This window comes from Fusarium coffeatum (genome assembly GCF_003316985.1).
Source record: "Fusarium coffeatum strain FIESC_28 chromosome Unknown BRIP53273_contig_45, whole genome shotgun sequence".
NCBI lineage: Eukaryota > Fungi > Ascomycota > Sordariomycetes > Hypocreales > Nectriaceae > Fusarium > Fusarium coffeatum.
In genome coordinates this window covers 84,519-112,190 of record NW_022157842.1, presented here as the reverse complement: position 1 = coordinate 112,190, position 27,672 = coordinate 84,519, and the positions used below count along the sequence as shown (strand labels likewise).

The window sequence follows — 27,672 nt, the reverse complement described above, 5'->3', positions numbered from 1 at the left end:
AGACCTGTACAAAGCGTGAGGTTGTTCCTATGAATACTGTAAAATACTCATGTTGTATTGATTGCATGCATTAGTCTATGGGTTAGAATGGGGAAAGGTATTAACATTAGGGTATCGTATCATTGCAACAAAGGCGTCTCCTCATCGGCTGGCTCATCAACACTTTCGTTTCCATCATCATCATGGTGAATCAGCTTCTCGCGATACATCCATCCAACACAAGTTCCTGCACCTGGACCAATCAGAAGAGATGTAAGAACTGTGGTTAAAGGAACTCTCCATCCAACCTCCACCAACATCCAGTACAGAACAGTCCAGAAAATGAATTGCGTGTCAACTTCGATGAAGACTATGGTCGACCTGGTCATCTCCTTGCGATCATCAGGTTGAGTTAGACTCCAGATGAAGAAGACGTGGGCCAGAATCGAGCAGACCATCGGGAGCAAGTAAACAAAGAACAGTGATCGTCGGTTTGATGCGAGATGGATGTTTGTAGGGCTGACTCTTCGGATAACGGCGATAACACTGCGGATTGTCTGACGAACGATTGTTACATAAATCGGGAAGAACAGCCAAACTCCGACGGTTGCTGGGGTGGTTTTGAAGAGCATCAAAATAGATGGCAGAAAGTAGCCAAGGGCCACGCTCATGGGAATAGCCACAAGCTCACTATCAGGAAGATGACGGCTGGTGAAGATTTGATGAACATCGCCATGACCGTCATCTCTCTGCCTCGCATTCAAAACACTCCTCGCGCGATGCAAAAACGCAGGAATGATAACAAGCTCCCACACAACAGCACCACCCACAAGATCAAACACCAACCAAGGTCCAGTAGGATACGCAATAAGAACATTCGGCGCGTTGCAAATGCGTGCCGCTTCAACAGTGCTTACTGTCAATAGACCGCCCAGGAATGCCAGAACAACGGCCATGACAGCGGTACTGCGAAGCGACTGCAGCGCGGCGCGGAAGAAGCTGATGAGATAGCACAGAGGCGTGCCGATGGCTGGAATACGACTGACTCCTGGGATGCGCGCGTGGGAGTGACATTGCGACCAAAGAAGCGCAGCGTTGACGTCTGAATGTATGAAGAGAGCGACGATTGTAGCCGCTGCGAGGAGAATAGGAGGGATTATGAGAACGCGGTATGAGAAGTGATGGATAGGGGCTTTCCAGCGTGGCATGATGGCGGTAGTTTGCTTTCTCTATTTCAACCAGGAGAGAAATGAGGGAAGAAGAAAGTTAAAAGTAAGGTTATTATTTCATTATAAGAGTAGGACGATTTTGAAGATTGACGGGTGTCATGTGGTAAAATTGAAGATGGTTCTCGTGATTATATTCAGGGTCCAATCTTGGTGTTGGGAGATCCACACCATAACACCAGCGTTAGGCCGAAAAGGGAACTCGTGGTCTTATTTACTCTGCTCATTGGATTCCATCAATGCAGAAAGCTGACAACGGCGTCGACTTGCTGGTGAAGCCATTCGGTCAGGGTTTTAATGAGTGTTATCTGGTCAAGATCGCATAGAACTGGTTCCACGAAAGGTCGAGTCAAGGTGAAAATGTAATAAGGACAGACATAGCAGGGACTGACTGCTAAGTCAAAACACTTGTAGGATGTATTGAATGTACATAGAGACTTGCCTGAAGAAATAGCCATTATTCATTTTTAGCAAGCTGCCTCTTGAAACCCTAGAGAAGAACAGCTGTGTAGTCGACCTCATAGTTATCTGATCAAGTTGACGCATACTCTGGATGGAATACCAGAGGCATACTCCAAGAAGCGTATACCTTTGGCAAGGCGCAGGATGGTTACACTACCATTTTGGATCGAGAATGCATGTCGTGCATGTTCTCATGTGTCTCCGTGTGTTCGAATATGCTCCTCACTCGTCCGAGAATACTTCCCATAGCATCAGTTATATATGTGAATGTGTCTTTACATAGGTAGCTTGCTCTTCTAAAATACTCACAAACTCAATTCAAACATTCTGACGGCAGCCTCAACTCAGCATGAGAAGATGACCTATCAATTTTGCGAAAGGCCTCATTGCACGGCAAGAAACCCTCCTATAGGATCATCGGCGATAACCACTCTGTATCACGAGTGTACAGAACATATCCCAATCTTCGTGATTCCGTCGAGTCCTCTCCGAGGGAGTACAGCTTGTTTCTTGTAACCTCAAACAAGATCACCAACGTCTCTTGATAAGAAGCCATCAAACATCAGGAAACAAGGTTCAGATGCATCCTCCCCACATTGAAAGCATGATACATCATGATCTCGGACCATCTCTAACCGCCTCATGTCCGGATTTCAAGGTCCGAAGAGGGGAAAACGTCTGTTTCTGGTCTCGGCAGGACTCATCAGGCAGGTCCGTAATCACATCTGACTGGTTGCATCAACCATCTCGCTCTCTTAATTCCCCCGAACCACCCGCTGACGCTCGTCATGATCCATGACGAGGACTCTTTGATGATTCGATAACCGTCCCTTGTCCCCTGTAATCGTTCTCCGCAGCAGCGGCCCCTCCCCCAGGTTTTAGCGGCAGTAGTGCTCAGCGCCCCTCTTCCCGGGGCGGCTAATAGAACCCCGGTAGAGGGACAAGGGTTCAAGCTTCAGTGGTGTTATGTTGGTTACCTGGGCCTGGTAGAACAGTTCCATGGAGGAAGGAAGGAATGGAGGGGACCTACCCGACAACACATGACAAGGCGACTACCCCTCGATTGTTTGTCTTTTGTCTTGTTTTTATTCCCTCTCTCAAGCTTTTGTATTCTCTGTTTTGTCGTACTTTTGGATACACAAGACTCGGAAAGAGTACTTGATCTGAACTCCCGTGTCGAGCCATCTTCGGGCCTTGCTATCGCGCTCATGACTCTATAATCATGGCGTCTCATATGCTTCGTCCGTTGGCCTCGTCCGCGGTTCCAGCCTCAGCTACAGAGCTGTGCGCTTCGAGCTTCTTTCTGCAGAAGCAATTGAAAGGTTATAAAGTTCAAGGTAAGCTAACAGCTACTGCCGAAGCTCATATGAGCTAACTCGAGCTCTAGATGGTCTTCTCTCTCGTCGCAAACAATGGCACAGCACCTTTGGAGCTTCCCGCCAGCGCGCACTCGTCGCAGAGATCGCCAAGCCTCTCTCTCTGATCCAACATGTTTCTACGACTACGCCGCCTCGCAAATATTCTACCGTAGTCCTCCCCAAAACAACTCCATATGAGAACCTTGTCGTCGGTGTCCCTGTTGAGATCTTTCCTGGCGAACGACGTGTGGCTGTTACACCTGCCAATGTTGCTGTCCTCAAGAAAAAGGGCTTCAAACAAGTCATTGTCGAACGTAGTGCTGGTACCCATGCTGATTTTCTCGATGCTGCTTATGAAAAAGCTGGCGCAACTCTTGTCAATGGTCCTAGAGAAGTCTGGTCCAACTCCGATATTGTCCTCAAAGTCCGCGGTCCTGGTCTTGAAGAAGTTGACTCCATGAAAGAGGGTCAGACTATCATTTCCTTCCTTCAGCCCTCTCAGAATAAAGAACTCGTCGAAAAGATTGCCGCCAGAAAGGCGACCAGCTTCGCCATGGACATGATTCCCCGTATCTCTCGTGCTCAGGTCTTTGATGCTCTCAGCAGTATGGCCAATATTGCTGGCTACAAAGCTGTTCTCGAAGCTTCAAACGTCTTTGGTCGATTCCTCACTGGACAGGTTACTGCTGCCGGCAAGATTCCTCCTTGCAAGGTTTTGGTTATTGGTGCTGGCGTTGCCGGTCTAAGTGCTATTGCTACTGCTCGTCGTATGGGAGCCATTGTTCGTGGCTTCGATACCCGACCTGCTGCTCGCGAACAGGTTCAATCTCTTGGTGCTGAGTTCATTGAAGTCGAAATTCAAGAAGATGGTTCTGGCGCTGGTGGTTATGCCAAAGAAATGAGCAAGGAATTTATTGAAGCTGAAATGAAGCTCTTTAAAGACCAAGCCAAAGAAGTAGACATCATCATCACCACTGCATTGATCCCTGGAAGACCTGCCCCGAAACTGCTCAAGAACGATATTCTCGATGTCATGAAACCTGGAAGTGTCATTGTTGATTTGGCTGCTGAAGCTGGAGGTAACTGCGAAGCCACCAAGAAAGGAGAGCTGTCCATCTACAACGACGTCAAAGTCATTGGTATGTACTTGCTGTCGTTGAGATATCCTGACTAACACCTTTAGGATACACTGATCTGCCCTCTCGTTTGCCTACCCAGTCGTCAACTCTGTACTCCAACAACATCACAAAGTTCCTGCTTTCAATGACCCCTGAACCCAAGGCTTTCGGTATTGATCTTACGGACGAAGTTGTACGCGGTGCCATCGTAACTCAAGACGGAGATATCATTCCTCCTGCTCCCCGCGCAGCACCCCCACCTCCTCCCGCAAAGGCTGAGACAACAGAAGCAACTCCCGCACCTGTAGAACTGACTCCCTGGCAAAAGAAGACCCGTGAAGTTGCTGGTGTTACTGCAGGTATGGGTAGCATGTTGGCTCTCGGAAAATGGACCAGCCCTCTTCTCATGTCTAACGCTTTTACCTTTGCTCTGGCCAGTCTTATTGGATATCGTGCTGTTTGGGGTGTTGCTCCGGCGCTTCACTCCCCTCTGATGAGCGTCACCAACGCCATTTCTGGAATGGTTGGTATTGGTGGTTTGTTCATTCTCGGTGGTGGATTCCTTCCTGAGACGATTCCCCAAGCTTTTGGTGCCCTGAGTGTTTTGCTGGCGTTTGTCAACGTTGGTGGTGGTTTCGTTATCACCAAGCGTATGCTGGATATGTTCAAGCGTGAGTTATCCGACCCGATCGCGAGATGCAGCTAACAAGAACAGGACCTACTGATCCCCCTGAGTACCCCTGGCTCTACGCTGTTCCCGCCGTACTCTGTGGTGGTGGTTTCGTGGCCGCCGCTTCAACCGGTGCTGCTGGTCTCGTTCAGGCCGGCTACCTCGTCAGCTCTGTTCTCTGCATCAGTTCCGTCTCAAGTCTTGCTTCCCAGGCCACTGCCCGTATGGGTAACGCCCTTGGTATTCTTGGTGTGGGCACAGGTGTTTTGGCCAGTCTACTTGCTGCTGGCTTCACCCCTGAGGTTCTCACCCAGTTTGGTGGTCTTGCTGCTCTCGGTACCCTTGCTGGTATGCTCATTGGCAAGCGAATCACTCCTACCGATCTCCCCCAGACTGTTGCCGCTCTTCACTCTGTTGTTGGTCTCGCCGCTGTTTTGACCAGTATTGGTAGTGTCATGGCAGATGTCATGGATCCTTCAACCCTTCACCTTGTAACGGCTTACCTTGGTGTTTTCATTGGTGGTATCACATTTACCGGATCAATTGTCGCATTCATGAAACTTGCTGGCAGAATGTCATCCAAGCCAAAGATGCTACCTGGAAGACATATCATCAACTCGGGTCTTCTTGCAACCAACGCAGCTACCATGGGTGCTTTTATCACCATGGCACCAGGAAGCCCCTTGATTGCAGCTGGAGCGCTTGCAGGAAACGCCGCATTAAGTTTCATCAAGGGATACACAACCACTTCTGCAATTGGTGGTGCTGACATGCCTGTTGTCATCACTGTCTTGAACGCTTACAGTGGCTTTGCTCTTGTCGCTGAAGGCTTCATGCTTGAGAATCCCCTTTTGACCACGGTTGGAGCCCTGATCGGCGTTTCTGGTTCCATTCTTTCGTACATTATGTGTGTTGCCATGAACCGATCACTCACAAACGTTCTGTTTGGAGGTTTGGGTACGCCGACTCAAGTCCAAGAATACAAGCCCCAGGGAGAAGTCACCCAAACATCTGTAGATGACCTCGCAGATGCACTTCTCAACTCCGAAAAGGTCATTCTCATCGTCGGTTATGGTATGGCCGTCGCCAAGGCTCAGTACGCCATCTCGGACATCGTCTCTACCTTGCGATCCAAGGGCATCACTGTCCGATTTGCCATCCATCCTGTCGCAGGACGCATGCCTGGCCAGTGTAACGTCCTCCTCGCCGAGGCTAGCGTACCGTATGATATCGTCCTGGAGATGGATGAGATCAATGATGATTTCCCCGATACCGATTTGGCTGTTGTCATTGGTGCTAACGATACTGTCAACCCCATTGCTCTGGAAAAGGGTAGCTCGATCGAGGGTATGCCTGTGCTCCACGCCTGGAAGGCCAAGCAAGTTGTCATTATGAAGAGAGGCATGGCCAGTGGTTATGGTGAGTATCGCAATCTTCGAATCGACTCCGCTAACAATTGTAGCCGATGTTCCCAACCCCATGTTTTACATGCCCAACGCAAAGATGTTGTTTGGAGATGCTAGAGTGTCATGTGAAGGTAAGTTTTCTGTCCTATTTCCGAACTCAGCTGACCATCCCAGCTATCAAATCTGCAATTGAAGCAAAGTCGTAAATTTCCTATGTAGCATGTAAGAGGAGGATCGTGAGCCTATAGAGTGCACGTTTCAAGATCCTATATCATTGGTTTTTGTATGAGCAGACCATACAATTTGTAGAATTTCGTTTGAATTCACCCTTTTTTGGGTTTTGTTGACTGCATTCTCTATGCGAATTTAAATACACTTAACCGCTCATCTCATCCTTATTCCCGGGGCGCAGCCACGGGCTCCCACGCATTGATCTTGGACTTGGCCCTGTAAAGAGTCAGCGTTGTTTCGTCTCATAAATACGATTTACACACGTGTTGTATGTCTTGAAAGCGCCACGGCTCTGGGTGAAATTGGGAAGAGCACGCGAAGGCTCGAAAGCTCGCTTGCCGGCTTGTAACAGAGGGTCCTCGGTAGGGGGCTTCTCGACGGAGTAGCTCATCCAGGCGTGCCATCCGGGCTCGATGTGGGCAGCATCGTAATCGTGCTTGGCGTACTCGACCCAACGTGTTCGGAGGGGAAGTTCCTCCTGGTTCTCGAAGAACTTGTTACCGGCGCGATCGGTGCCGATGAGAACACCAGCCTTGGTATCACCTGTGGTTGTCAGCGGGCATTCTATGTATGATCGTGAGAAGCGTACCGATGTACTATTTGCGAGGAACAGGCGTCGTTAGCCAGAGATTCGATTCATTCGATCGCTCGGTCGGATACATACCAGCATCTGTCTAAAGTAGTCCTACACAAGTTAGCATTGGCCTGATCCAGGAATTGACGCAAACTCACCTTGATACCAACCTTTCGCAGGTTGGTCAGCGTTCTTCCGATCGTCGACATGATGGCGGTTGAGCGACAATTGATCTCGTCGTTTGGCGGGATGGCGATGTTGATCCCCCGTCAATGATGGGATGGTTTGAAGATTGCCCAGCAGGAACGGATCAACCTCGGCAAATGACCTTCCGTGACGGCATGGGTACGTACCTCGAAGCTTCAACCAGAAATATTCTAGCAATTAACAAGCAATCTTTAATTCAACTGCAAGCTTCAATTGAGCTGCATTTTCCTCAGAATGCTTACTCGAAGCTGTGCGCGTTGCACTACTAGGCTTCGTGCCGCCAGTTTCAAACCTAGAATTCCAGGTGCAAGGGTTCAGACGAGACACTATGCTATGCCTGCTGGAGGTACTCCCCAGGCGTCGAATGCCAATGGTGTTGGAGGGCTGGCGCCTTTTGTCACTGAATTAGATCGTCTTGCGCCGAGTTTCGATATTCGAGGAGAGCAGATTCAGATTATTCGTACTCCGGCAGAATTCTACGAGACGTTAAAGGTGCGACCATCAATCGAGTGAATGAGGATGAGACTAATAAGTATAGGATCGGATACGAAAGGCCAAGAAAAGGATCTTTTTGTCGACTTTGTACATTGGAAAGTCGGAGAAAGAACTCATTGAAACGCTGCAGGAGGCGTTAAGAAACAACAAGGATGTCAAGCTGAGCATTCTTACGGATTGCCTGCGAGGAACTCGAGAAGCGCCTAATCCATCGAGTGCATCTTTACTGGCACCGTTAGTCGAAGAATTTGGAGCGGATCGTGTTGAGATTCGAATGTATCATACGCCAAACTTGACCGGGTTGAGGAAAAAGTATATTCCCACGAGGATTAACGAGGGATGGGGACTTCAGCACATGAAGCTATATGGTGTTGACGATGAGATCATCATGTCTGGGTATGTTACGCACTTCCTGTGTTGGTGAAATACTAACTGTTCAGTGCGAATCTGTCTACCGACTACTTTACCAACCGTCAGGATCGATACCATCTCTTTTCTTCGAAAGAAGTCACTGATCACTTTTGGAACATCCACTCAGGAGTGACATCCTTCAGTTTCCTTGTTAAGCCCTCAAAAGAACCTGCAGGCTTCACTCTCGCCTGGCCTGAGAACAACTCCGCGCCTTCACCACTAGAGCAGCCTCAATCATTCATCAAGAGTACTACATCAACACTACAAACTCTTCTGCATCCCAAGTCTCAACCTGAGAATGACATCTCAGACACAAGGGTGTACATGCTTGGTCAGATGTCACAGGTTATGAAGCCTGATACGTCAACTGAGCTTCCAATCATCACACATATCCTCAAGACTCTTGCTTTGCCCGCTTACCGAGAGTCTTCCTGGACATTTACCGCTGGATATTTTAACCCTGCGCCCTCACTCACGAAACTGCTTCTCAGCACCGCATCCTCCTCCAACATTGTGATCACTGCTTCGCCCGAGGCAAACGGATTTTACAAATCCAAAGGCGTCTCTGGTCTCTTGCCAGATGCTTACACCCTTCTGGCTCGCCGCTTCGTCCACCGCGTACACCACGAGGGCCGCGACGACGATATCACTTTAAAGGAGTGGCGTCATGGTTGCGTTGGTCAACCAGGAGGATGGACATATCATGCCAAGGGCCTTTGGGTCACCATGCCAGGCGATAAGCACCCAGCGATGAGCATCATTGGAAGTTCCAACTATACCAAGCGCAGCTATTCACATGATCTCGAAGCTGGCGCCTTGATTGTCACCCGTGATGAAGGACTTAAGTCAAGATTGGGAGAAGAGCAGTTGTGGTTGCAGGAGCACGCTACCAAGGCAACTCGCGACGACTTTGCTCGAACTGAAAGAAGAGTTGGCCTCAAAGTCAGAGTGGCCATGTGGATTGTTTCGCTTGTCGGCGGAGCATTGTAAGAATATGTAGCATTATGTCATGTAAATCAGTGTAATCATAGAGTGACTTAGACGAGTCCAATGATACCCAAGAGCAACCGACATCCATTTGATCATGACATGCAATGCGTTGCAATTGTGTACAAAATAATACAAGTTTATATATCTACACGGCATTTAAGCCCCGAGCACTCTCGTCCCTGTCTCAGGTCCGCCCTTGACGAGACCTTGCATAACAACTCTGCTCACTAAATCACTCTGGTGCTGCTTGATCAGCTCCTTGAGCACACTTCGCTCCAGGACGACCTTGCCTGTCTCCAGGAGGTCCTTGACGTCGACATCCTCCATATCGAGTGCCCGACCTTCCCAGGGAACCTGCTCCATGGCGTCGAAAAGAGCCTCACGTCGGTTTCCAGTGACGAAAAGTGTTCGGCCAGAGGCACGGCCCAGACCAAGGTTACCCAGCACTCCTGTCATGTATCGCTTAAGATAAGCCTCCTTTAATCCGTCCTTGAGGTACTTTCCAGCAACAAGCTCGTAGTCGGTCGGCAATACAAGATCCATACCATCCTCGCACACAATCAAATCGCCCTGTCGGTAACGGTAGCTCAGAGCGGTACGCCAGGCCTTGTCGTAGACCTTGCGGTTCAGGTTGGTTCCGAAATCGCGAGGGTGAGGACCGAATGTCTTTCCACCACCACGCAATATAGGACTTTGCTTGGTTCCCATACGGGCACGACCGGTACCCTTTTGGGGTCGCATCTTTCGGTGGGATCCGTGGACGTCGTATCGGGTCTTGGTTGAGGCGGTACCTTGACGGGTGTTGTCGCCTTCGTAGGTGACGGCAAGGTGGAGGATATCGCGGCGGAGAGGGAGGTAAAGGTGGTCAACGGACCATCGCTCGAGAGATGTAGGTTCCAGCGAAGGAAAGTCGTGAATTGTGACAGGAACGGTTTCGACTGCGATGGTTAGTGGGGGTTGGAGTCAAGTAACGGGAGTCGTACTGGGCTTCCATGCTTCTAGGATCTTCTGTGTGGTGCTGGCAGGTTTCGGCGTTTCTGTAGAGGCGTCCCTGGACGAAACTTGTGTAGCCATTGACCTTGTGAAGGCTCTGGGGATTGTCGCCGGCTATAATTGTTAGTATCATCCATCATCTGCAGTCTTTTCAACATACCTTGGCAGACACCCGCAGAGCGCCCATGGCCTCGGCCAAACAGCCAATTCCCTTGCCAGCCATCTTTTACAGATTACCCTATTCGCTACGTCGACAGGGAGAGTCTGGTGGTGGATACAGAGGCACGGTAGTCGAATTGATCTGGTGTTGAGGTTTCAAAAACCGTGATGCGATTGAGAAAAAAGTGGATCGGTAACATCCTCCGATCCCCGAGTTTTTAGTGGGGCTCAGGCCTGCAAACCATCCCCAGAGCTTTTTTCAAGATATCTCAAGATCTATCACCCAGCGTCACTTCAACGTCCACCACGCTCCGCTGCTCATCATGTCGCGCTGCCAGGCCGCCATGAGGCCACTCACCCGGCAGCTGCGGCCCCAATGCCACAGCATTGCCCGCCCATTCACCTCTGCCGCTATCCTCCGAACACCAGCAGCCGAAACTCAGACTACAGCCACCGAAGCAGACCTGGACCCGAATACGGTGCTCCCCGAGTTCGAAGAGCAGATCATGAAGGCTGGAAAGATGCCAATTGGATCCCGACGTCGTCGCCTAGCCATCCGCAGCACTGGAGATCTACCATTCGAGCACCTGCCCTACCAGGCTTTCCAAGAAGCCCGTAAGATTCTGTCAGCGGATCGCGAAGAGAAGTTGGGAAAGATTCAGAAGGAGATTGAGAAAATCAACAGACTGGAGGCTACGAAGCCGGAGGAGATCAAGGGTGGTCAGCACATTAAGGATATGAGATTGAGGGGTCTACGAAAATATGTCGAAGAGCTCAAGATCCTCGCGGATGCCAATGATCCTGTTGTTAAGAAGCGTTTTGAGGATGGAACGGGTATGTTTTCGTGATTATTGGGTTGTACTGGCACTAACAACCCCAGGCGATATGAACAAGCCTATTTACCGTCACTACGCCGAGGCCAAGTGGCGCTCATACGACCAGCGACTTATCAACCAACGTATCAAGCAGTTCAACATCGTTCCTGATGTGCTCCCCAAGCTCGAGCCTACTGCTGATGTTCAGCTATACTTCCGCCAACTAAAGATTCCTCCCGGCCAAATCGTCGACAGCGTCGTCAGCGAGAAGGCCCCTCGTCTGCGCGTACAGGTCTTCGACAAGGGCGAGCGTATGGTCTCCATCGTCGTTCTTGACTCTGATGTGCCTAACCCTGACTCCGACACCTTCAACAAGCGCTGCCACTTCCTCGCAGCCAACATCCCCCTCAGCCCTACTGATACCTCTCTACCTCTGAGCAGGATAAAGGGTGAGGATCAGCTCGCTCTACCATGGATGCCCGCATTCTCCCAAAAGGGCGCCCCCTACCACCGTCTCGGTATCTACCTTCTTGAGCAGGCACCTGGTCAAAAGATCGACGTCGCCAAGCTCAAGGAGCTCTACAGCGCACGCGACGGCTTCTCCCTCAAGTCCTTCCGCGACAAGTTCAACACAGCACCCTTTGGCTTCAATATGTTCCGAAGCGTCTGGGATGAGAACACCGCGGCTGTCATGGCCCGTAACAACATCCCCGGCTCCGATGTCGAGTTCCGACCTACGCGTGTCCACAGTCTCAAGCCACCGGTCAAGCCCCGTGGATGGGAAGCCAAGCGCCAAGGACCCAAGTACCGTCACCTTTGGAAGTACACCAAGAACATCAGGGGTATCTCCAACTCAAGGGGATGGATCAAGAGGAGATAGAGAAATGGCGGATGAGCGTGTATCATATAACTGTACATTTAAAAAACGGGAATCTCTGTGTAGGAGTAAAAGAGTCAATCTACGAGTCAACTGTGAATGCCAATATAATTATCGTGATCCAATTGATCCTTCACGGGAATAACAATATCAGAGTTCAGCCGCATTTATTCCCTAGCCAGTAATCGTCTCCAACTTCAACTCTTTGAACCACCAATCACAACTTTCTCTGTTAACGGACCTCGACCGGTCAATGTCGCCACGACGTCAACGACTAACGATAAAAGGTGTCTTTCCCATTGGCACAGCATGGGCCAAAGCTAAATCTGGAGGAAGATCACCCCTATTGTCCACTTTTCAGGAACAAAGTGGTAGTGGGAATAGTGGCAAATCCGAGTATCGCCACTCAATTTCAGCTTTAATCCGGTTGACCCCAGCCCTTGCGAATAGCAATTGTAAAGTTATAAAACCCGGACCAAACTCTACAAGTTTTTCCTGTCCAATAAAGATCCTCGGAGTCTCCTCCTCGAGCCATCATTGTTTTCCATCGCACGTTTCGCGTTGTGAGAATTCCCATGTTCTAACATCCACATCCACATCGTGCACAACTGTTTTCCTCTTCGGGTTTGAATATTATCTCTTTGTCGTGTCCTTCATACTCTGTACACTCGTTGTGCCTCCGCTTTCCTTAGATTCTCCTCGGGTTGTCCTCCCTCGCGGCTTGACCAGCTGATCCCATGCCATTGTCCCTCCTATCTATCAAGTCTACCATCCACTGTTCAATAGACAGCTCAAGACCAAGATTTTACCCCATCATGTGGTAGTCGTCAATCACTACCTCAGTTAGCCACTCATACATCCCTATCAATGCACACCAAATCATAATCGTGAAAGCGTCAAATCATCAATATCTCATCTCGTGGGCTGTTCCTCCCTTTGCTGCCCGTATCAAATCCCTTTCAGTGCTTTCACCCAGACGCCAAAAACACCTGTCCAGTAATAGAATCAGCCAAGCCTGATGCTCTTCTTGGGACTTGCAGTCAAGTTCCATGCCGTGTCAAGGTATAACCTCCGCTGGTGCCCTCGCGTCTAGTGTTTTACATTGCTCCATCACATTTGTTTTCATATAAAAGGCTGTTGATCCAGCTCCAATTCGATACCGCTCGAGATGCTTTTTTCGTTCGTTGCATGCGAAAGAATTTCAAAGTCAAAATAACAAGGCTGTTGTGGTCTTGTGGAGTAGCGTCGAAAATAGCTTCATTCCTTCAGCTGGTAAAGACACCAATGTTCCCCACTCGCCGTCACCGTCTCAAGGTCGCGTCGTCATGTTCAAGGTCCCGACTGAATCATGCTGTCCGGCATGTGGTCGTAGTTGATCTCGGACTCTATTGATCGAGGGATGGAAGTTGCAACTGTGGTTCGTTAGCCATTTTGCGTTTGTTGGTTGTGGTCTAGTGACCTACCACTTGAACTACGACGATGCTTGTCGCAGCAGTCACCAGTGTTCTGATGCGGTCGAGTTTGTGCTTGTACCTGCGCTTGGTTCTGGGATGCAATGCGTTGGACAAACTTCCTAGCCTCGTTGTCTAACCACTGGTTGATGTTGGCATCGTTGCAGGACGCGTGCTGCATCAGTTGATTCTTTATGGTGCTCAGCTCGTCGACAAGACCATTATACTGCTTGTGAAGAACGTTGTTCTCATGTTCCAAGCCGTATCGTGTATCTTCTAGACTGCTGACCCATTCCTTCTTCTTCTGTCGACACTTGGACGCCGCAATCCTGTTACGTTTCAGGAACTTGTTACGCTTGTCTGACTCGTCAAGCCCGGCATCTTCTTCGTCTTCTTCATCTTCCACCTCTTCCTTAATGGATGGTGCCTTGGAAGCTCTTCGTCGACGCGGTGGTTTGGCCTCAACAGCTGCCGGTTGAGGTTGAGCTTTGGTTGTTGGCCTGCTGCTACGCCGGGGTTTGGCGTCGGCATCGGCGGAATTAAAAGAAGGAACAGAAGATTTGCTCGAAGTACGGGATGTCCCAAACAGAGGTTCGCTCGACGGCGTCCTGGGTGAAGATTGTGTGTCGAGGGGTTGTATTGGGCTGTTGGGCTGTAATGGGTTGGTGGTCAAGGTGGTAGGTGCCATGCCCGACATGCCGGGAGGGTAGAAGCCAACTGGGTTGTTGATTGCAGGGTTCCACATGCCAGAAGTCATGAAGAGATGGGAATCCATGGGATTGCTAACGTCTGGGGGCACAGAGCCATCGGGAGGGCAGTCGTTGAGTAAAGGATCGATGTTGGCATCATCTTGACCAGTCGTCAAGGTGAAGTTGTCATGAAACTCTTGGGCTTTTTTGCCAAAGTCTTGGTTGGGTTCGTCCATCTTGACACTAGAGGCACGTTTGAGGTAACCTGCAATCGACAAGGGCTGTACTGTACGATACGGTACGTGGCGCTTCTGCCACCGGTGGTCCTACAGTAAGCGCGGGAGACTACTGAGCCACTTCCGAAACGAAATCTTGTTGAACAGAGCCTCGATGGGAGATGAGCGTGCTACTCTGGGGGATCGAAGGACCTTAAACGGGCACAGGGAGGGGGTGCTTAGCCGAATTGGTTAAGTATGAGGGTCCAAGAGTCCAGAACATCAAGAGGCCAAGAGTGGCAAAGGGGTATGAGAAGGTCAGAAAGAAGAAGAGAAAGATGGGATATCCTAAGAATCCGATTTTGGAGTTAAAGGGTTAAAATGTAAAAAGGTTGACCGTATTATGTCCAAGGTGAGGTAGGTAGGTAGCTTTCCTGGAAAGGTGTAGAAGCAAGACCTTGACCTTCCCAAAATTAGCCAGGGCAGGTGGCAGCTCGACGGAGAAACCAATCCGGAGGTGCAGCGCAGACTGCAGGCAGAAACAGCAGTGCAGTACCGTAGTGAGCTCCTGGTATTATGAAACAAGATAGGATGGGATGGTAAATTCACCGATCGATAATACAGAATTCGATTCCCAATCCTGAATTATAGATTGTGAAGCGGTCGGATCCTCCGTTTACTTGACGTGCTGTGCTGTGCTGTGCTGTGCAGTGCAGTGCAGTTGCAGGGGATACTGGTCTAGACGTTGGGGGGCGAATTGTTAATTCTCTGTCGGACGGTTCCGTCGCTTTTTGTTGCTTCGCGACCTTTTGCTTGAGCTTCTTGGACCTAATCCAATGGTTTGCTTCGGGGTCGCCTATGCGGATATGCTTCTAGGCGCTAGGGCGAGATTGTCCTTTTGGGTAAAGTCGCAACACTGGTAAGGATATCTTGGTGAGACAAGAAAGAGACTGAATATATATGGGCGCTGATATTCAGTGTGTAAAGAAGCAGCAGTCTCAGCAGCTTCATGAAGAGATTCGGATATTATAAAGTCTGATGCGACCACTGTCAATTACTTGCGTCACTCATTCCCCAGTATTAAACAGCCAGTGGATCGAACTCTTCGGTTATACGATATGGCTGGTCCTTCTACAAAATGTACATACATACTTTTTAGCAACTGGGGTTTGTTGGGGAGTGAATATAAGAGGAATGGTGGGTGAGGATATAGAAAAGATGTGCAGTGCAATGAACCAACGGACCAAGTCCGGTGGTTTCAATTCGTAATTGGTCACTGTTATTATGGGAGGCCCCATGGGAGCAGGGGCGTATCAACAGGTTTTGGTTAGAATTGTAGACGGTCAAGCTTTGAGAGCTGTTTGTAAGTCATCCTCGATATGTACTGTATCCGTGCCCCGCTTTCTTCTTTTATCAGGGACGAATCACATATGAGAGTGAAACAGTTTTGAACATGAACAACAATGTTGCCTGTTGTCATCAATTCGTTATCCAGCACTTATCATGTCCTTTTAAGCCTCGGAACGTCATCCCGTCTCGACCATCCGGCATTGGATGACGGAAAGTGCTTTGACTTCAAAACCTCTCCCTCCAGTCGCAAACCATACCTACAGTACCTACTGTACATAACCTTTGTCCCTTGGCTTTGAAGTGGCCCCTTGCGGTCATACCAATGCCAAAATGGAAAGAGAGGCGTCGAAAGGCGTCCAACCAATCGTAGATCAACGGACCCCCCCTCCGTGCAAGATCGGTGACCAATCGAGGCCTTGATGGCTGCAAAACCCACAAGGGCCGACCGCGGTACTGTTTGTATGGGTGGACAGTGTTATGCGGACTGTACAGATCCTGGGTAAAAAAACCCGAGCGAGACGAAACGACCTAGGGGAAACGTTTTCGACAATGTCCGTGCTATTCACCGTTTCAAACGGACTAGTAGTAAGAGTGTCTCAATGAGTCCTCTCCAAAACACTTACAGTAAGCATTGAGATGCTGTCATGTCACGATTAGCAAACCCTCTTTAGAAGATCATGACAGACTTGTGTGCATCAGTTGTTGGGGAATTGTGAGGGTTCCGTTATTCCCGATGCACACAGGGTCCTTCCAGTGATATATAATACACTGGCTCGATCGATCCTCGGCACTGGTTTCACGTTCAGAATAGGACGACCCGATTGCTGTGAGAAGAGATATCTCGAAATGATCGACAAGTTCAATCCGGATTTCATATGTCGTAATCAGTAAGGATCATCCTGGGTGCGCGTTCGTACAGTAAGCTGATTTTGACTGATCCTTGACCAGTTGCTACATAGCGGAGTCGTTTTGCTTCATGGGTGACAGTTGATTCACCCGAGGAAATCGAAAGACGGCTTTCTTTCCATATTGTTTCCGTAGTTCAGCTCCGTCCAAAACTCAATCTCTCATGCCATCCATGACCATTGTTGAGCCACCGTTGATCCATGTGGCGGGCTTATCTGAAAGTACAGGCAGTACTGTACTGTGCTGTAAGTACAACAGACAGTACCCACACGCCCTTCTCGTCGATGCCACTGAAATGCTACAGTATAATAAGCGTAAATGGTGATTCCGCTGGCGCTGTCGCTGGAGGACTAGGTTGACCGTAGCCCGGAGCTTTTGCCCCGGAGACGGACTTGAGGTATCTCGCTGGCCAGGTGCGGGGTAGAGTACCCGGCCGAACCGTTCTTATTCTCAGAACGGGTGATAAAATTGCTGTGAAAACTGCTAATAAAGCAGACAGTCCAAGCGACGGAAATGTCTGTGTGTAAAACAGGGAAACCAGGTTGTTGAGTGCTGGCATGGCTTGACTAGCGGGTTTATCGTGGAGATGACAGTGGTTCAACCTAGTAGATCGGAGGAGGCGGGCATTGGTCCGATAACTTATCCATGACAGTGGGGCCAGTTCAATATTGTTCATTTTCGGGAATGACAAAGCACTGCTACTGTAACGTTTTCAGGAGTCACAGAGTTTTTGAGTTACAGTTCAAACTTTGAAGTCTTTGCTGAAGACTTGGTCGATAATTTTGGTCGTCATTGTATGGCAAGATGGGAAGGTAGCATGGAACGATTTTCAGATATCACGTGAAAGATGGAGTTAAGGCGCACGTGATTGCGCGTCGGGCTCCAACGCGCTTTCCCCTCCAGCCCGTTATCGCCAGCAGCTTCATGTGCGTTTCACTCCATCAACCTCATTCAGCAACCTCGTCTGCTACTACGCCAGTTAAGCGTCACGATCACGCTCGATAAATCGGATTTCGATCCTTCTCGCCTTTTAAGTCATTCTCGTTTCATCGCAAACGAAAACCAAACAATCATGGCCGAACAACTTTCGACCCCGCGCATTACCGCCGTGTACCTCGACAACTTTGTCGGCAAGGTTGTCATGCTTGTGGGCAAAGTGACCCAACTTCGAGGTGATCAGGCAACTCTTGATTCTGAGGGAACCGTCACCGTCTTATTGAACAGAGTAAGTTATCAACACTTTTTGGCGTCACTCTCCCGACACAAATGCAGGTTTGCATCATTGCTAACAAACACTGTAGGATGCCCATCTCTCAAACGGAAATGCCGTGCAGGTCATTGGAAAGGTCAATCCGGACCTGTCGATCAAGGTGCTGACATCCCGGGATTTGGGGAGTGGTGTGGGTAAGTATCGATAAGCTCGTCTTTCTATCGTCATAATTGCATATTGGTTGTACTGCACCACAACGTTGCAATTGGCTTTCTCTAGCAGCTGTCAAAGTAACTTCCCGTTGACACAGCGCTCACTACTGTTCTGGAACAATTGCTAACCGTTGCAGATTTTGGCCTATACAGTTCGGTTGTGCAAGCTACACACAAGCACCAGTCGATCTTTGCAGGCAACTGACTTGGGCAACCAGATCATGGCCCTTTCCAGTCTGCACAAGCATACGCCCCACGTGTGGCCATGGTCTGGACTTCTCCAAAGAGATCTGACGCCCTCAGATCCTCTGCAAATTTCCGACAAGCTTCTTTTAACGACAAAACTGGAAAATCAAACTTGACTACGCCTAATTCAGACTCGAATGAAACCATCAGATCACCAAAACCCTTACACAACACCTACGCTGCTGCACAAAGATTGCAGCGGAACACACGATCAAACTACGGCAGCAGACCTAGCACCGCAATGTCTTTCACCACGTACAGCTCCGATATGATTCAAGGGCAAGACCCTGAATCTCGACCTTATAGTCCAACTCTACCATCTCATATCTCACAAACACCGACCCCTTCTATGGGAACGCTTTTACCATCACCACCTGAGGAGGTAACAGTCTACCGTTCTTATTCTCCAGAAAAATCACATCACACTTTCAGCCTGCCGCCGCATACGCCCTCACAGGAAACATACGATCAGCAAGATTCCCAGCTGCCGTACATACCATCAGCTCAGCCCTACACACCCTTCGCTTATTCTCCGCCGTCAATGTCTTCTCCAAGCTTGCTCCCGTCTCCGCCGATGACACAGTCTTCAGATGAACGATTTCGCTCTTCACACGGGCCGCCCATATCCCCCGCAATCTCAACGTCGTCCCATCGCCACTCCGAACTGACAGGCCGCCGTCGCCCCACTTATAACGCCGGAGCGACCACTAGCTTAGATCCAAAAACAGACGGCCTTTCGGAGTCCGAAATGTTTGACTCTATCCTGGATGGAATTGGTCGCATTCATGTCTCAATGGGCCGGGATGATGCAGGCAGGTGGCGAATCAAAAGAGCCGCTGACGAGAGACCGTAGCACGTTCTCAGCAAGTTCTCAGTTCATGATTCATATTTCCTCGGCACTTGCGACAAGTACAGTTTTTTTGGGGGGGTATCCTACAAACCACATCCGTCATTTCTGCCCCTGGCTACTTGATGTCAGGACGTACCCGACAAGGAATAAAGTTGGGGCTAGTTGCGGGATCGACACTCAAACCCAATCACATTTTGGCGTGCCGGTACAGAATTAAGGGTCCTACGATTTTTTGGCAAATGGGCATCGAAAAGTTCAATGTACAGTACAGTGTTCCTTTAAAAAAGGCATACGAAATCGGGATCGAGATTTCAAAAATCCCATACTGCTGATCTGCAAAGGCACAACGTTCTAGGCATCGAACATCTCTCAGGTGATCGACTCACATGCATCGGATGAAAAGCTCCTCTCGAATGGGATCTATCGACAGACCCTTGACAAGCCTTGCAACGCGGCCTTTACGATTATCAGAAAAAATAAAACAGTTTACCCAATCCCCTTTCTTGGAAGAACTCCGTTCATATTTTGATACAGACACCCTTGCCACGTATTGAGATGATGTTCTAAACTTGTTGGTAATCAAAAAAGGTACAGCATCCGCTCTTTGCCACCAGGGTCTTGTCTTCAACAATTCTAGACCCTTATTGCACTGCCTCTTGACCAAGAACAAATTTCTTCGCCACGAGGTTGAGAATGAACCTGAACTAACTCGCACTTCCACCTCTATCAATTTGCCCCAGGGTTTGATTGAGCTTTAGCAAGTCCTGCGCCGCCATCCAGATCTCCTCCTCGCTCGGGCTAATAACTCGTTCCGGTATCTCGTTTAAACTCGGGTTCGGGGTCTGACTGCTGAGCGAGGAAGTGTCTTGAGGACCATCGGTCAAGCCGTCAAGACAATTCTGGATTCTGGCTGAAACAATCCTAGCGTCTTCTGAGCTGTCGCTTTCATATCCAGCAACATTCTCCAGGCACGCTTCGTTTTGCCCCTTTTCCATATCCAAGTCGTGACAATCTGGGCCAGTTGCGTCTTGGACATCCTGTGCAGTATCTCCCGCCGTTTGTATCCCTTTGAGTCGTGCTGTAAATCGTTCAAACACTTTGATCCTCCGCTCTGCGCTTTCAGCTCTCTCTTTCCACATCTGTGCCTCGCGCTTGGCTTCTCGTAGTTGTTGACTCAATGTGCCTACATCTGCATCTTCTTGTACCTCCAGTTGCCTCCTTAACTGCACTGCTTCCTCCGTCTTGAGGTCTAGTTGTCGCTGGAGATTTCGAATTTGTGTATGGAGAGTAGTTGTGCTTCCGGGTCTCTGAATAGGGGTTGGGCCGCCAGGAGGGATGGTCAGATTATCTCCCTGCTGAGTATTGGATGTGGAAGAAGATGGACGCATAAAATTGAGATGATGAGCAATAGGGGGTTGCTCTGGATTAGGCATCATTGTTCCTAGACTGCCAGGGTCCTTCAATGATGCTTCTTCCTCCTTTTCCGGAACTGGCTTCCTTCGCGGCATAGTTTGTCGTAGAGTCAATGGCTGGGGATAGGTCTTGGAAAGCTTTCGTTCTCTGTCTGCTTTTTGAAGCTCAACTGCTTTCATTGCTGCTGCTTCCCCGATCGAAACTCGTAAATCTTGTTCATTAAATTGGTCGCCAATGTTTGCTGCTGATGGATTGCGAGATGTTGCATTCTGACTTTGTAATGAGTCTTGTCGTGTGCGTCGTCCTGTTGAAACTGATCTCGTAGATTGTGCAGTCTTAGGTGGCGACTCTTGTTCGAACTGTGAAATGAGAGCATGAGTTTTGCTGGGACTTTGTGGCAGGGTCGGAGACACCTCGCCCGTATCACCACCCTCGAATTTGGCAGCCATGGCTTTCACTCCTCGACGGTGTTCTGTCGATAGACTTGGCCGCTTTAAAGACATCGAGTTTCTTCCAGGTATCGAGAACCAAGGCGTTGATTCACCATGTGAAGATTCAGTGTTGGGCGTTTCGGCTGGCAAGGATACAACCCGACTTGAAGACCGCCGCGCAGAAGTTCGAGGTGTTGGATGTTGCAGGCTTCTGCCATCTTGATCTTCGTTCTCTTGCTCAGCTCCAGGCAATCCTCCTGAAACACCAGAAGAGACTTGCTATGTCGCTACATGGCTTTCAGGGGACTGTGATCTCTTCCAAATATTCTCTCCCGCAATCGTTGATGGCACCCGCATCGGCGCATAGAATTGTCTCGGTGTAGTTGAAGCAGAATTAGCTGTTGAAGCATCATAAACTGAGGCTTTCTTATCGCTCCCACTGATTGTATATTCGTTGATGTCTGGCCCACTCATTGGGTAATGGGCAATGCTAGATTCCAGGCCAATGGTGGCCATCTGTAACTTTTGTTTATCATTGGCATCGAGCGGTGAATGTTTGTTCTGTTCTGCAGAATCCAACTCTCTGAGCTCATCGAAATGTGCTTTCAGTGCGGCGTCTAATGCTTCCTTCTCAGAGGGAAATTCTAGCTGTGTCGTTTGCGAACTCCGTTGACCCGTAGAGATGTCTGATCTGGTAGCAGACTCCGGCCACTCTACCGCAATAGAATGCCGGGGTGTTTTTTGCAGTTTTCCCTTTTCGGTGTGTTTCTTTCTAATCGCACCCTTTCGCTCGATTGACTTGGGATCATTGGTAGCTGATAGCCTTGACCTGTCCTGACTTCCCTTCTCTTCGACGCTGATCCGGTGTAAAGGGGTTGACCGTTTGGATGATGTACGAGGTGGAACATCTTCTTCAGAAACCTGTGGGCTGTCACGGTACATGACCCGCTTGGTTCTTATAATAGGGGTAGGTGTTGGAACGATGTGATCTGGCGAATCGTTTTGTTGTGCTGTCTCAAACCTTGATCGGTCGCGCCCCTGTTGCATTTCCTCGTCTCCTGTTGTTTGGACGCTCCTTCCACTTATAGCGCTATCTCTCTTGTGACTTTGGGTAGCTTGGAGGACCTCCTCGTGGGACAGAGCTTCTTCCACGGTTGGGCTCAAATATCCTATGCTGGGCCTTGTCCCGAGCTTCCTGGATGCTGAGCTTCGATTCCCCGAACGTTGTTTCGGCATTCCCAGAGTCGGCGTAGGTGGTTCCGGGCTCATCTCTCTGTTGTTCTCATCTCCCCGGCCACGCCATTCTTGGTCCCAACCTAATGGCTTCCTGATGACGAAATTGTTCTCCTGGTCATCACTTCTCGGACTGGTTGGACGTGGCTCATGTCGATTGATACCGAGAGACTTCATCTGTCGGACTACATCTCTCCAATTGGCTATGAGCATCTCTGCGATGGTGTTAGCGACGAGAATCTTGTCCATCGTGGGAGGACTCGGGAGCTCGTTCTCAAGTGTCTTCCGTATACGTCGATCCTGTCGCGACTTTGGAGATCTCAATGGGAGCACCAGCAACCCTGTCTTTGGAGTGGCTAGCTTCATGGAGTATAAACCAAGCAGGTCACCCAAGAGCAGAGGTCCAAATACTATACCAAGTGCGTTGTAGCCCATCAAATCACCAGTCGGTAGCGTCCTTCCATCGGCGTCTTCTCTTGGTGATATTTCCGCCACTCTTCCAATAAGACTAAGCAGCCCAAATACGGCGCAAATTAATTCTCTTCGGAACTGCGACTCGACAGTTCCGATGGCTAAAGCAATAAGCCGAGCCCGGACCTTAGTATGTTTGGTACGAGGAAACTCAGGGTGACCTTGAAGTTGTGAATGAATAGCAACAAAGGCGTCGAAGAGAGACAAAGATCCAAGTATTCCACCAGGAATGACCGATAGGAGACGTTTGAACGTTGAAGCGACATCATGCACAGAAGCCTGAACGTGCATCGGCAAGTTTGCGCACCGAACTGTAGTACTTGTAATGTCGACTTGGCCGTGCTCTGTGCAGCAATAATAATCGAAGAGCGTATTGACTACCCTGATGGATCCCGGAATACGGAATATCCCTCGAGTGGTGACATGCTGAGCGAGGTGATGTGCAGTAGCTCGTAAACAAGTTGGAAGTACAAGGGCAGACGGTGCATGTTCGGCGGGGAGATAGAACATGCTCTTGCCGCTTATTCGTATCATGGATTGGAGATCGATCATCTTTGGGGTTTCTCGTCGGTGTACTAAATTATGGGCGAGGTCCGATACGCTGCGCTTGTGACGAGGTCCCTGAACTGGCGGTGTTGTGGTGTCGGTACCATTTTGGTTGGAAGAGGAGCGCAATATACGATAAATCCATCCTTGCTTGCGAGGACTGTCGAGTCCCTTGGTCTGTTGTATGAGGCATTGTCCTGTGAAGAAAGGAAGGCACTTACTCGAAAGCCAAAGTCATCAATCACCAATATCCTCACTCCATTCTAAAATCATTAGTTTGGCTACAAGCCTTTGCAAAGCGACCTCACCTTCTTTGCCAAGCGGTTGTATTCCTGGACAAAGCCCACCCGATCATCCAATTCATCGGTATCGTTAAGAATGTTGTGATCGCCGCTACTGTTCGTCCAAGTTTTGCTGGTATGTACAGGTCCCTGGTCTGTTATATGCCGTATCGTAGCCTGCAAAGACAAGCTGCTATGGGACGGTGCGGTATGATGAACGGCCGCGGGCATAGAGTAATGACCCAGAGCTTGTGGGTGATAAAAGTGATCCATCGACAAAAAGCCTCTTCGAAATAGTGGATGTGTGTGTGTAAATGCTGAACTCTAGCAGTATCCATTCGTCGATAGAAATCGTCGCAAGAAATCGCAAGTGATGATGTTGCTGAGGTAAATCTTCACGTATCACAGAAGCGTCGTGGGTATTGAAACAATGGCAACTTCATTGCGAATAGAGGAAGGAAGTGCCAGCAATGAAGGCGAGAAGGAAGGTGGAAATGGAAGGCGCTGGTGACTGAAGCGATGCGAGTGGCAGTTATGACAGTGATTGCAGTGGCAGTGATTGCAAGTGGCAGTAGCGAAAAGACATTTGACGATGGATTGGAGCCACAAGACAAGACAAAGTGATGGAGTACAAGTCGCACAATCTGCCACTGACAGGTGACGAGGCACAAAGTAACAATAAATAGAAAGCAAGATACAACACAAGTTGGTTAACAAAAATATTGATTGTGAATAACTTGCAGAACAAACTCAGGTAGGATATGGAGATCAAATACTAAAATAGATCATGATAACGTGGATAGCACCAATGTCGTCAGAGTGCAGCAAGCAACAGCATCAAGTTTGACTGTCATCCATCGTGTCTGTCAATTTGAGACCTGACCAATCCCACCCAAATATTGGCAGCCACCCGGTTCCCGAAGCCGAAAAAGGCGTCCATCACTGTGACACTGGACGTCCAAAGAAGTCATGTCCTCTGAGACAAGCTGCATCATGCCTTACCAACGGTCTATAGCGAAAGATGTACTGTAGTATGTAACAAACACATTGTTATGTTATTCTTTCCACGGAAATTCCCCTTGCGCCAGTTTATATGCTTGCCTCCCTATCCGGCGCCTGTCTCTCGGCTCCATATTCGTAGACGGCATGCAATCATTATAACCCTCATCATGGTGGCAGTCCACCTCATCAAGCCCAGTTGCTTGTGTCCTCCACTCCGTACAACAGAACGTATTTGAGAATGTCTGAGAGGGAGATGATGCCCTTGAGCTTATTGTCATCGTCAACCACTATCAGACGATGAACTCTGCTCTTTCGGACAGTGTCAAAGATGGAATCCAAGCGATCGCCTTCGCTGCAAGTGTAAATGCCAGGACTCTCGTCAGATCTCTTGCAAAGCGCCTCCCCAACAGAACCATCCAAATCCTCGTAAGCACCTCCTTTGATACAGGGGATGACATCGACCGCTTCGAACACGTTCAGCACTCGACCATGCGAATCGATAATCGGGACACAGCTGATGTTGTGCTTAACCATGAGGTGAACGACGTCAAGGACAGAACTGTTCATCTTAGCCGTAGCGATACCGGAGTATGTACCTAGACCAATGTCCCGAACGGTCTTTTTCAGAAGCACCGTGTTATGTTCGTTGTTAACAGCGATAAACTTGAGGATACGGTATTGAGTGATGACCGAAACGACCATCTCCCTGTTGGTCTCGCTATCGACATCTACGAGTGGGATTCGTCGCGCGCGGGTCTTGAGCATGCGTCGGCAAGCCTCGTAGAGTGGCTTCGAAGGGTGGACCGAAACCGTCTCGATGGGTATTGCGCCGATCGCTTTCTCGATGTCTGGCATTGTTAGCGATGAGCGCGCCGATAAAGGACCGACCAACCTCTTAAACTGCTGAGTCTGAATGAGTCGAGTTTATGGAACTCGTCAGGAAACTGGCAATAGTACTGGATCACATTGATAAAATCGGTGCTCGTAAGAATGCCGGCGAATCTGGAGGTTTTGGAATTCCATAGAGGTGCTGATACGATTGCTGTGGCAAGGTTTAGCATCAGTCAATTCTACAGGTATCGGGTGACGCACAGTTCTGTGTTAGGATGTTGATGGCTTTTTTAATCAGGAGTTCGTTGTCGAGGACAATAAGTCGGAACGATAGCGGTAGAACATCGTAGCTGGTGCGAACTTTGAGGAAATCGCGAATAGCATTCTGGCAAAAGGTTAGCTTCCATCAAGATATCTTCAGGCTTCGGGTGCGCGCATGCCCCACGTTGGGGAGTACGGGCAGAGGGATGCGATGAGACAAGCAGCCGGAAACGGAGACAAATAGATTAATACATACCAAACCCTGCAACTGATCTTTGTCCAGCGGACTCAAAGGTTTCGGCTCGGTGGGCGCCATTGGGCTCCGGATTGAAGTCCTGCGTCGAAGGTAGGATGACGGAGCGACAAAATGAGGGACGGGGCCATGACCGGCGGCTGAAGTGGAGGGCGAGGGGCCAGTGGAGGTTGATGCAGCCCGCCTGCGTGGAGTTATCAAAGCCGGTCCTGTCACGACTCCAGGTCCAGGTCCAGTACCAGCATCAGCTTGAACTTCGGTGGCGTCTGTGCCTTGAGGTGGTGCTGAGGTGGTGGTCGAAGCGTTTTCGGCTGCTGTACCAGTCATGTCAGGTACTGGATTCGGGGCATCAGTATCGTCGCGGGGCATATCGCCTGCAGCATCGTCACCTTTTGCATCACCAGTTGAAGGTTCAGGCGGAGGCTGTTGTGGTTGAGTTTCGCTCTGTGATTCAATCCATTCTTTGACATGTTCTTTTGCCGGATCAGCAACTTGGGTTTCTGTTTCCGTATGGCCTTGGGTTCCTTGAGGTTCGCTTGGAATATCGATATCTGCTGGCGCCTTTGCTTCTTCACTTTCGAGGGGCTGCTCCCCTCGTACGTCGGGTTCAGGATTTCCCTCCATTCCAACCAGCCTTATATCTTGATGTTGCACAAACTGATGCAGAGGATCGGTTACGTCTCGAATATTTTAATGGTTCGTCAAGTCGGGAAATAGCAGATGATGAATGGTGCGTACTTGTCAAGACCCAGAAGAGAGGCAGACGAGCAGTAAGCTATGGCGCATCACTGACTTTTAAAAAAACGTGTGATGGCAAAAGGCAGGCAGAAATTGAATTCGAGCGACAACAAGCCCTGAAAAATGGTCAATAGTGATGATTCGACAGATTCGATGATGGTTCCATATCAATAAAGATAAAGACGCAAGTTTGTTTGGTTAGGTAGTCGAATTGTAAGAGGGAAAAACAGTATTGAATCGTCACCTCCCGCAATCGGTCGGCCGTTGACCAAACCAACCTCCACTGCTTCGGTTGTAATAAATGATAAGAGAACCACCTACAATACAGTTTGCCCAACAAAAGTTCACCATTAATTGTTACTGTACTGTACAGCGGACGCTACAGTACAGTAACGTACTCCATACCTCTACCAACATTGGATCTGGATGGACCCTTGACACTACACAGGCGGAGTACGAGCGAGCAACAGCGTCATGGCGGATCGACGATGAGCTTCGCGTCTTGGCATGATCAAACCGTTTTACAGTGCACTCAGTTACAGTTGATGATTGATCTCCGTAGCTCAGGATTGGTTAAAGTCAGTGACCGTTACAATGAATTCTCATCTCTCGTCGCAGATGTGACTATTCATATTCTTGTGATGATCTGAGTATCATTTCGACTGCCTCACCACGGTGGTCTACAGTATTCAAAATCCCGCAACCCTTTTGTTGGCCACATGTGTCTATGTCCAGGGATTTTTGGTGAGACAGGGTATGGAGGGATGAATCACAATCCAATCTTTACCTTTGGTGATTATCGATACCATTTATTCCAACTTGTCGCATGGTGACCAATATCAGTAGGTTGCATATCTCAGGCTTCATTCCAGCCTCGTAGCCACGTCCTCGTGGTTTGTATAGAGTACTGAGACAGACAATTATTTCAAGGGTCCAGGATAAAGTACTCCGGTGATAGAGTCCACTTTGGTTTTCTGTGATCGATGCACCAGATAACTCTTGATCCTTGCGAATATCAATGCTTGAAAGCTCAGACTTGATCAGCTTGATCTCAGTGGAGCAGAAACGTAAATCGTTTGAGTCAAAAGCAAGAATAAATAATAAATGACCGG

The 27,672-nt window shown here is 49.2% G+C and overlaps 9 protein-coding genes across 9 annotated transcripts; 4 read left to right on the top strand and 5 right to left on the bottom strand.

Moving 5' to 3' along the window:
• Window positions 1-119: 119 nt before the first annotated feature.
• Window positions 120-1,187, bottom strand: FIESC28_02039 (uncharacterized protein; the record flags this gene model as incomplete). The annotated part of the gene is made up of 1 exon (XM_031156189.1): window positions 120-1,187. The coding sequence occupies one exon, from the start codon at window positions 1,185-1,187 to the stop codon at window positions 120-122; it is 1,068 nt and encodes a 355-aa protein (XP_031019722.1).
• A 1,702-nt stretch (window positions 1,188-2,889) lies between these two features.
• FIESC28_02038 (uncharacterized protein) lies at window positions 2,890-6,425 on the top strand (the record flags this gene model as incomplete). The annotated part of the gene is made up of 6 exons (XM_031156188.1): window positions 2,890-3,004; window positions 3,055-4,164; window positions 4,209-4,814; window positions 4,859-6,232; window positions 6,276-6,350; window positions 6,394-6,425. The coding sequence occupies 6 exons, from the start codon at window positions 2,890-2,892 to the stop codon at window positions 6,423-6,425; spliced, it is 3,312 nt and encodes a 1,103-aa protein (XP_031019721.1).
• A 189-nt stretch (window positions 6,426-6,614) lies between these two features.
• Window positions 6,615-7,233, bottom strand: FIESC28_02037 (uncharacterized protein; the record flags this gene model as incomplete). Its single annotated transcript, XM_031156187.1, has 5 exons — window positions 6,615-6,666; window positions 6,714-6,993; window positions 7,040-7,046; window positions 7,115-7,135; window positions 7,183-7,233. The coding sequence occupies 5 exons, from the start codon at window positions 7,231-7,233 to the stop codon at window positions 6,615-6,617; spliced, it is 411 nt and encodes a 136-aa protein (XP_031019720.1).
• A 232-nt stretch (window positions 7,234-7,465) lies between these two features.
• On the top strand, window positions 7,466-9,127 carry FIESC28_02036 (uncharacterized protein; the record flags this gene model as incomplete). The annotated part of the gene is made up of 3 exons (XM_031156186.1): window positions 7,466-7,723; window positions 7,770-8,122; window positions 8,167-9,127. The coding sequence occupies 3 exons, from the start codon at window positions 7,466-7,468 to the stop codon at window positions 9,125-9,127; spliced, it is 1,572 nt and encodes a 523-aa protein (XP_031019719.1).
• A 156-nt stretch (window positions 9,128-9,283) lies between these two features.
• On the bottom strand, window positions 9,284-10,343 carry FIESC28_02035 (uncharacterized protein; the record flags this gene model as incomplete). Its single annotated transcript, XM_031156185.1, has 3 exons — window positions 9,284-10,065; window positions 10,111-10,234; window positions 10,281-10,343. 3 exons carry the CDS (start codon window positions 10,341-10,343, stop codon window positions 9,284-9,286), a joined length of 969 nt encoding a protein of 322 aa, XP_031019718.1.
• A 259-nt stretch (window positions 10,344-10,602) lies between these two features.
• FIESC28_02034 (uncharacterized protein) lies at window positions 10,603-11,974 on the top strand (the record flags this gene model as incomplete). Its single annotated transcript, XM_031156184.1, has 2 exons — window positions 10,603-11,113; window positions 11,160-11,974. 2 exons carry the CDS (start codon window positions 10,603-10,605, stop codon window positions 11,972-11,974), a joined length of 1,326 nt encoding a protein of 441 aa, XP_031019717.1.
• A 1,326-nt stretch (window positions 11,975-13,300) lies between these two features.
• On the bottom strand, window positions 13,301-14,347 carry FIESC28_02033 (uncharacterized protein; the record flags this gene model as incomplete). The annotated part of the gene is made up of 2 exons (XM_031156183.1): window positions 13,301-13,383; window positions 13,435-14,347. The coding sequence occupies 2 exons, from the start codon at window positions 14,345-14,347 to the stop codon at window positions 13,301-13,303; spliced, it is 996 nt and encodes a 331-aa protein (XP_031019716.1).
• A 3,307-nt stretch (window positions 14,348-17,654) lies between these two features.
• Window positions 17,655-18,844, top strand: FIESC28_02032 (uncharacterized protein; the record flags this gene model as incomplete). The annotated part of the gene is made up of 4 exons (XM_031156182.1): window positions 17,655-17,807; window positions 17,884-17,986; window positions 18,223-18,632; window positions 18,683-18,844. 4 exons carry the CDS (start codon window positions 17,655-17,657, stop codon window positions 18,842-18,844), a joined length of 828 nt encoding a protein of 275 aa, XP_031019715.1.
• A 960-nt stretch (window positions 18,845-19,804) lies between these two features.
• On the bottom strand, window positions 19,805-26,446 carry FIESC28_02031 (uncharacterized protein; the record flags this gene model as incomplete). The annotated part of the gene is made up of 8 exons (XM_031156181.1): window positions 19,805-21,223; window positions 21,296-23,371; window positions 23,416-23,457; window positions 23,503-23,590; window positions 24,698-25,325; window positions 25,370-25,519; window positions 25,570-25,693; window positions 25,826-26,446. 8 exons carry the CDS (start codon window positions 26,444-26,446, stop codon window positions 19,805-19,807), a joined length of 5,148 nt encoding a protein of 1,715 aa, XP_031019714.1.
• Window positions 26,447-27,672: the final 1,226 nt, after the last annotated feature.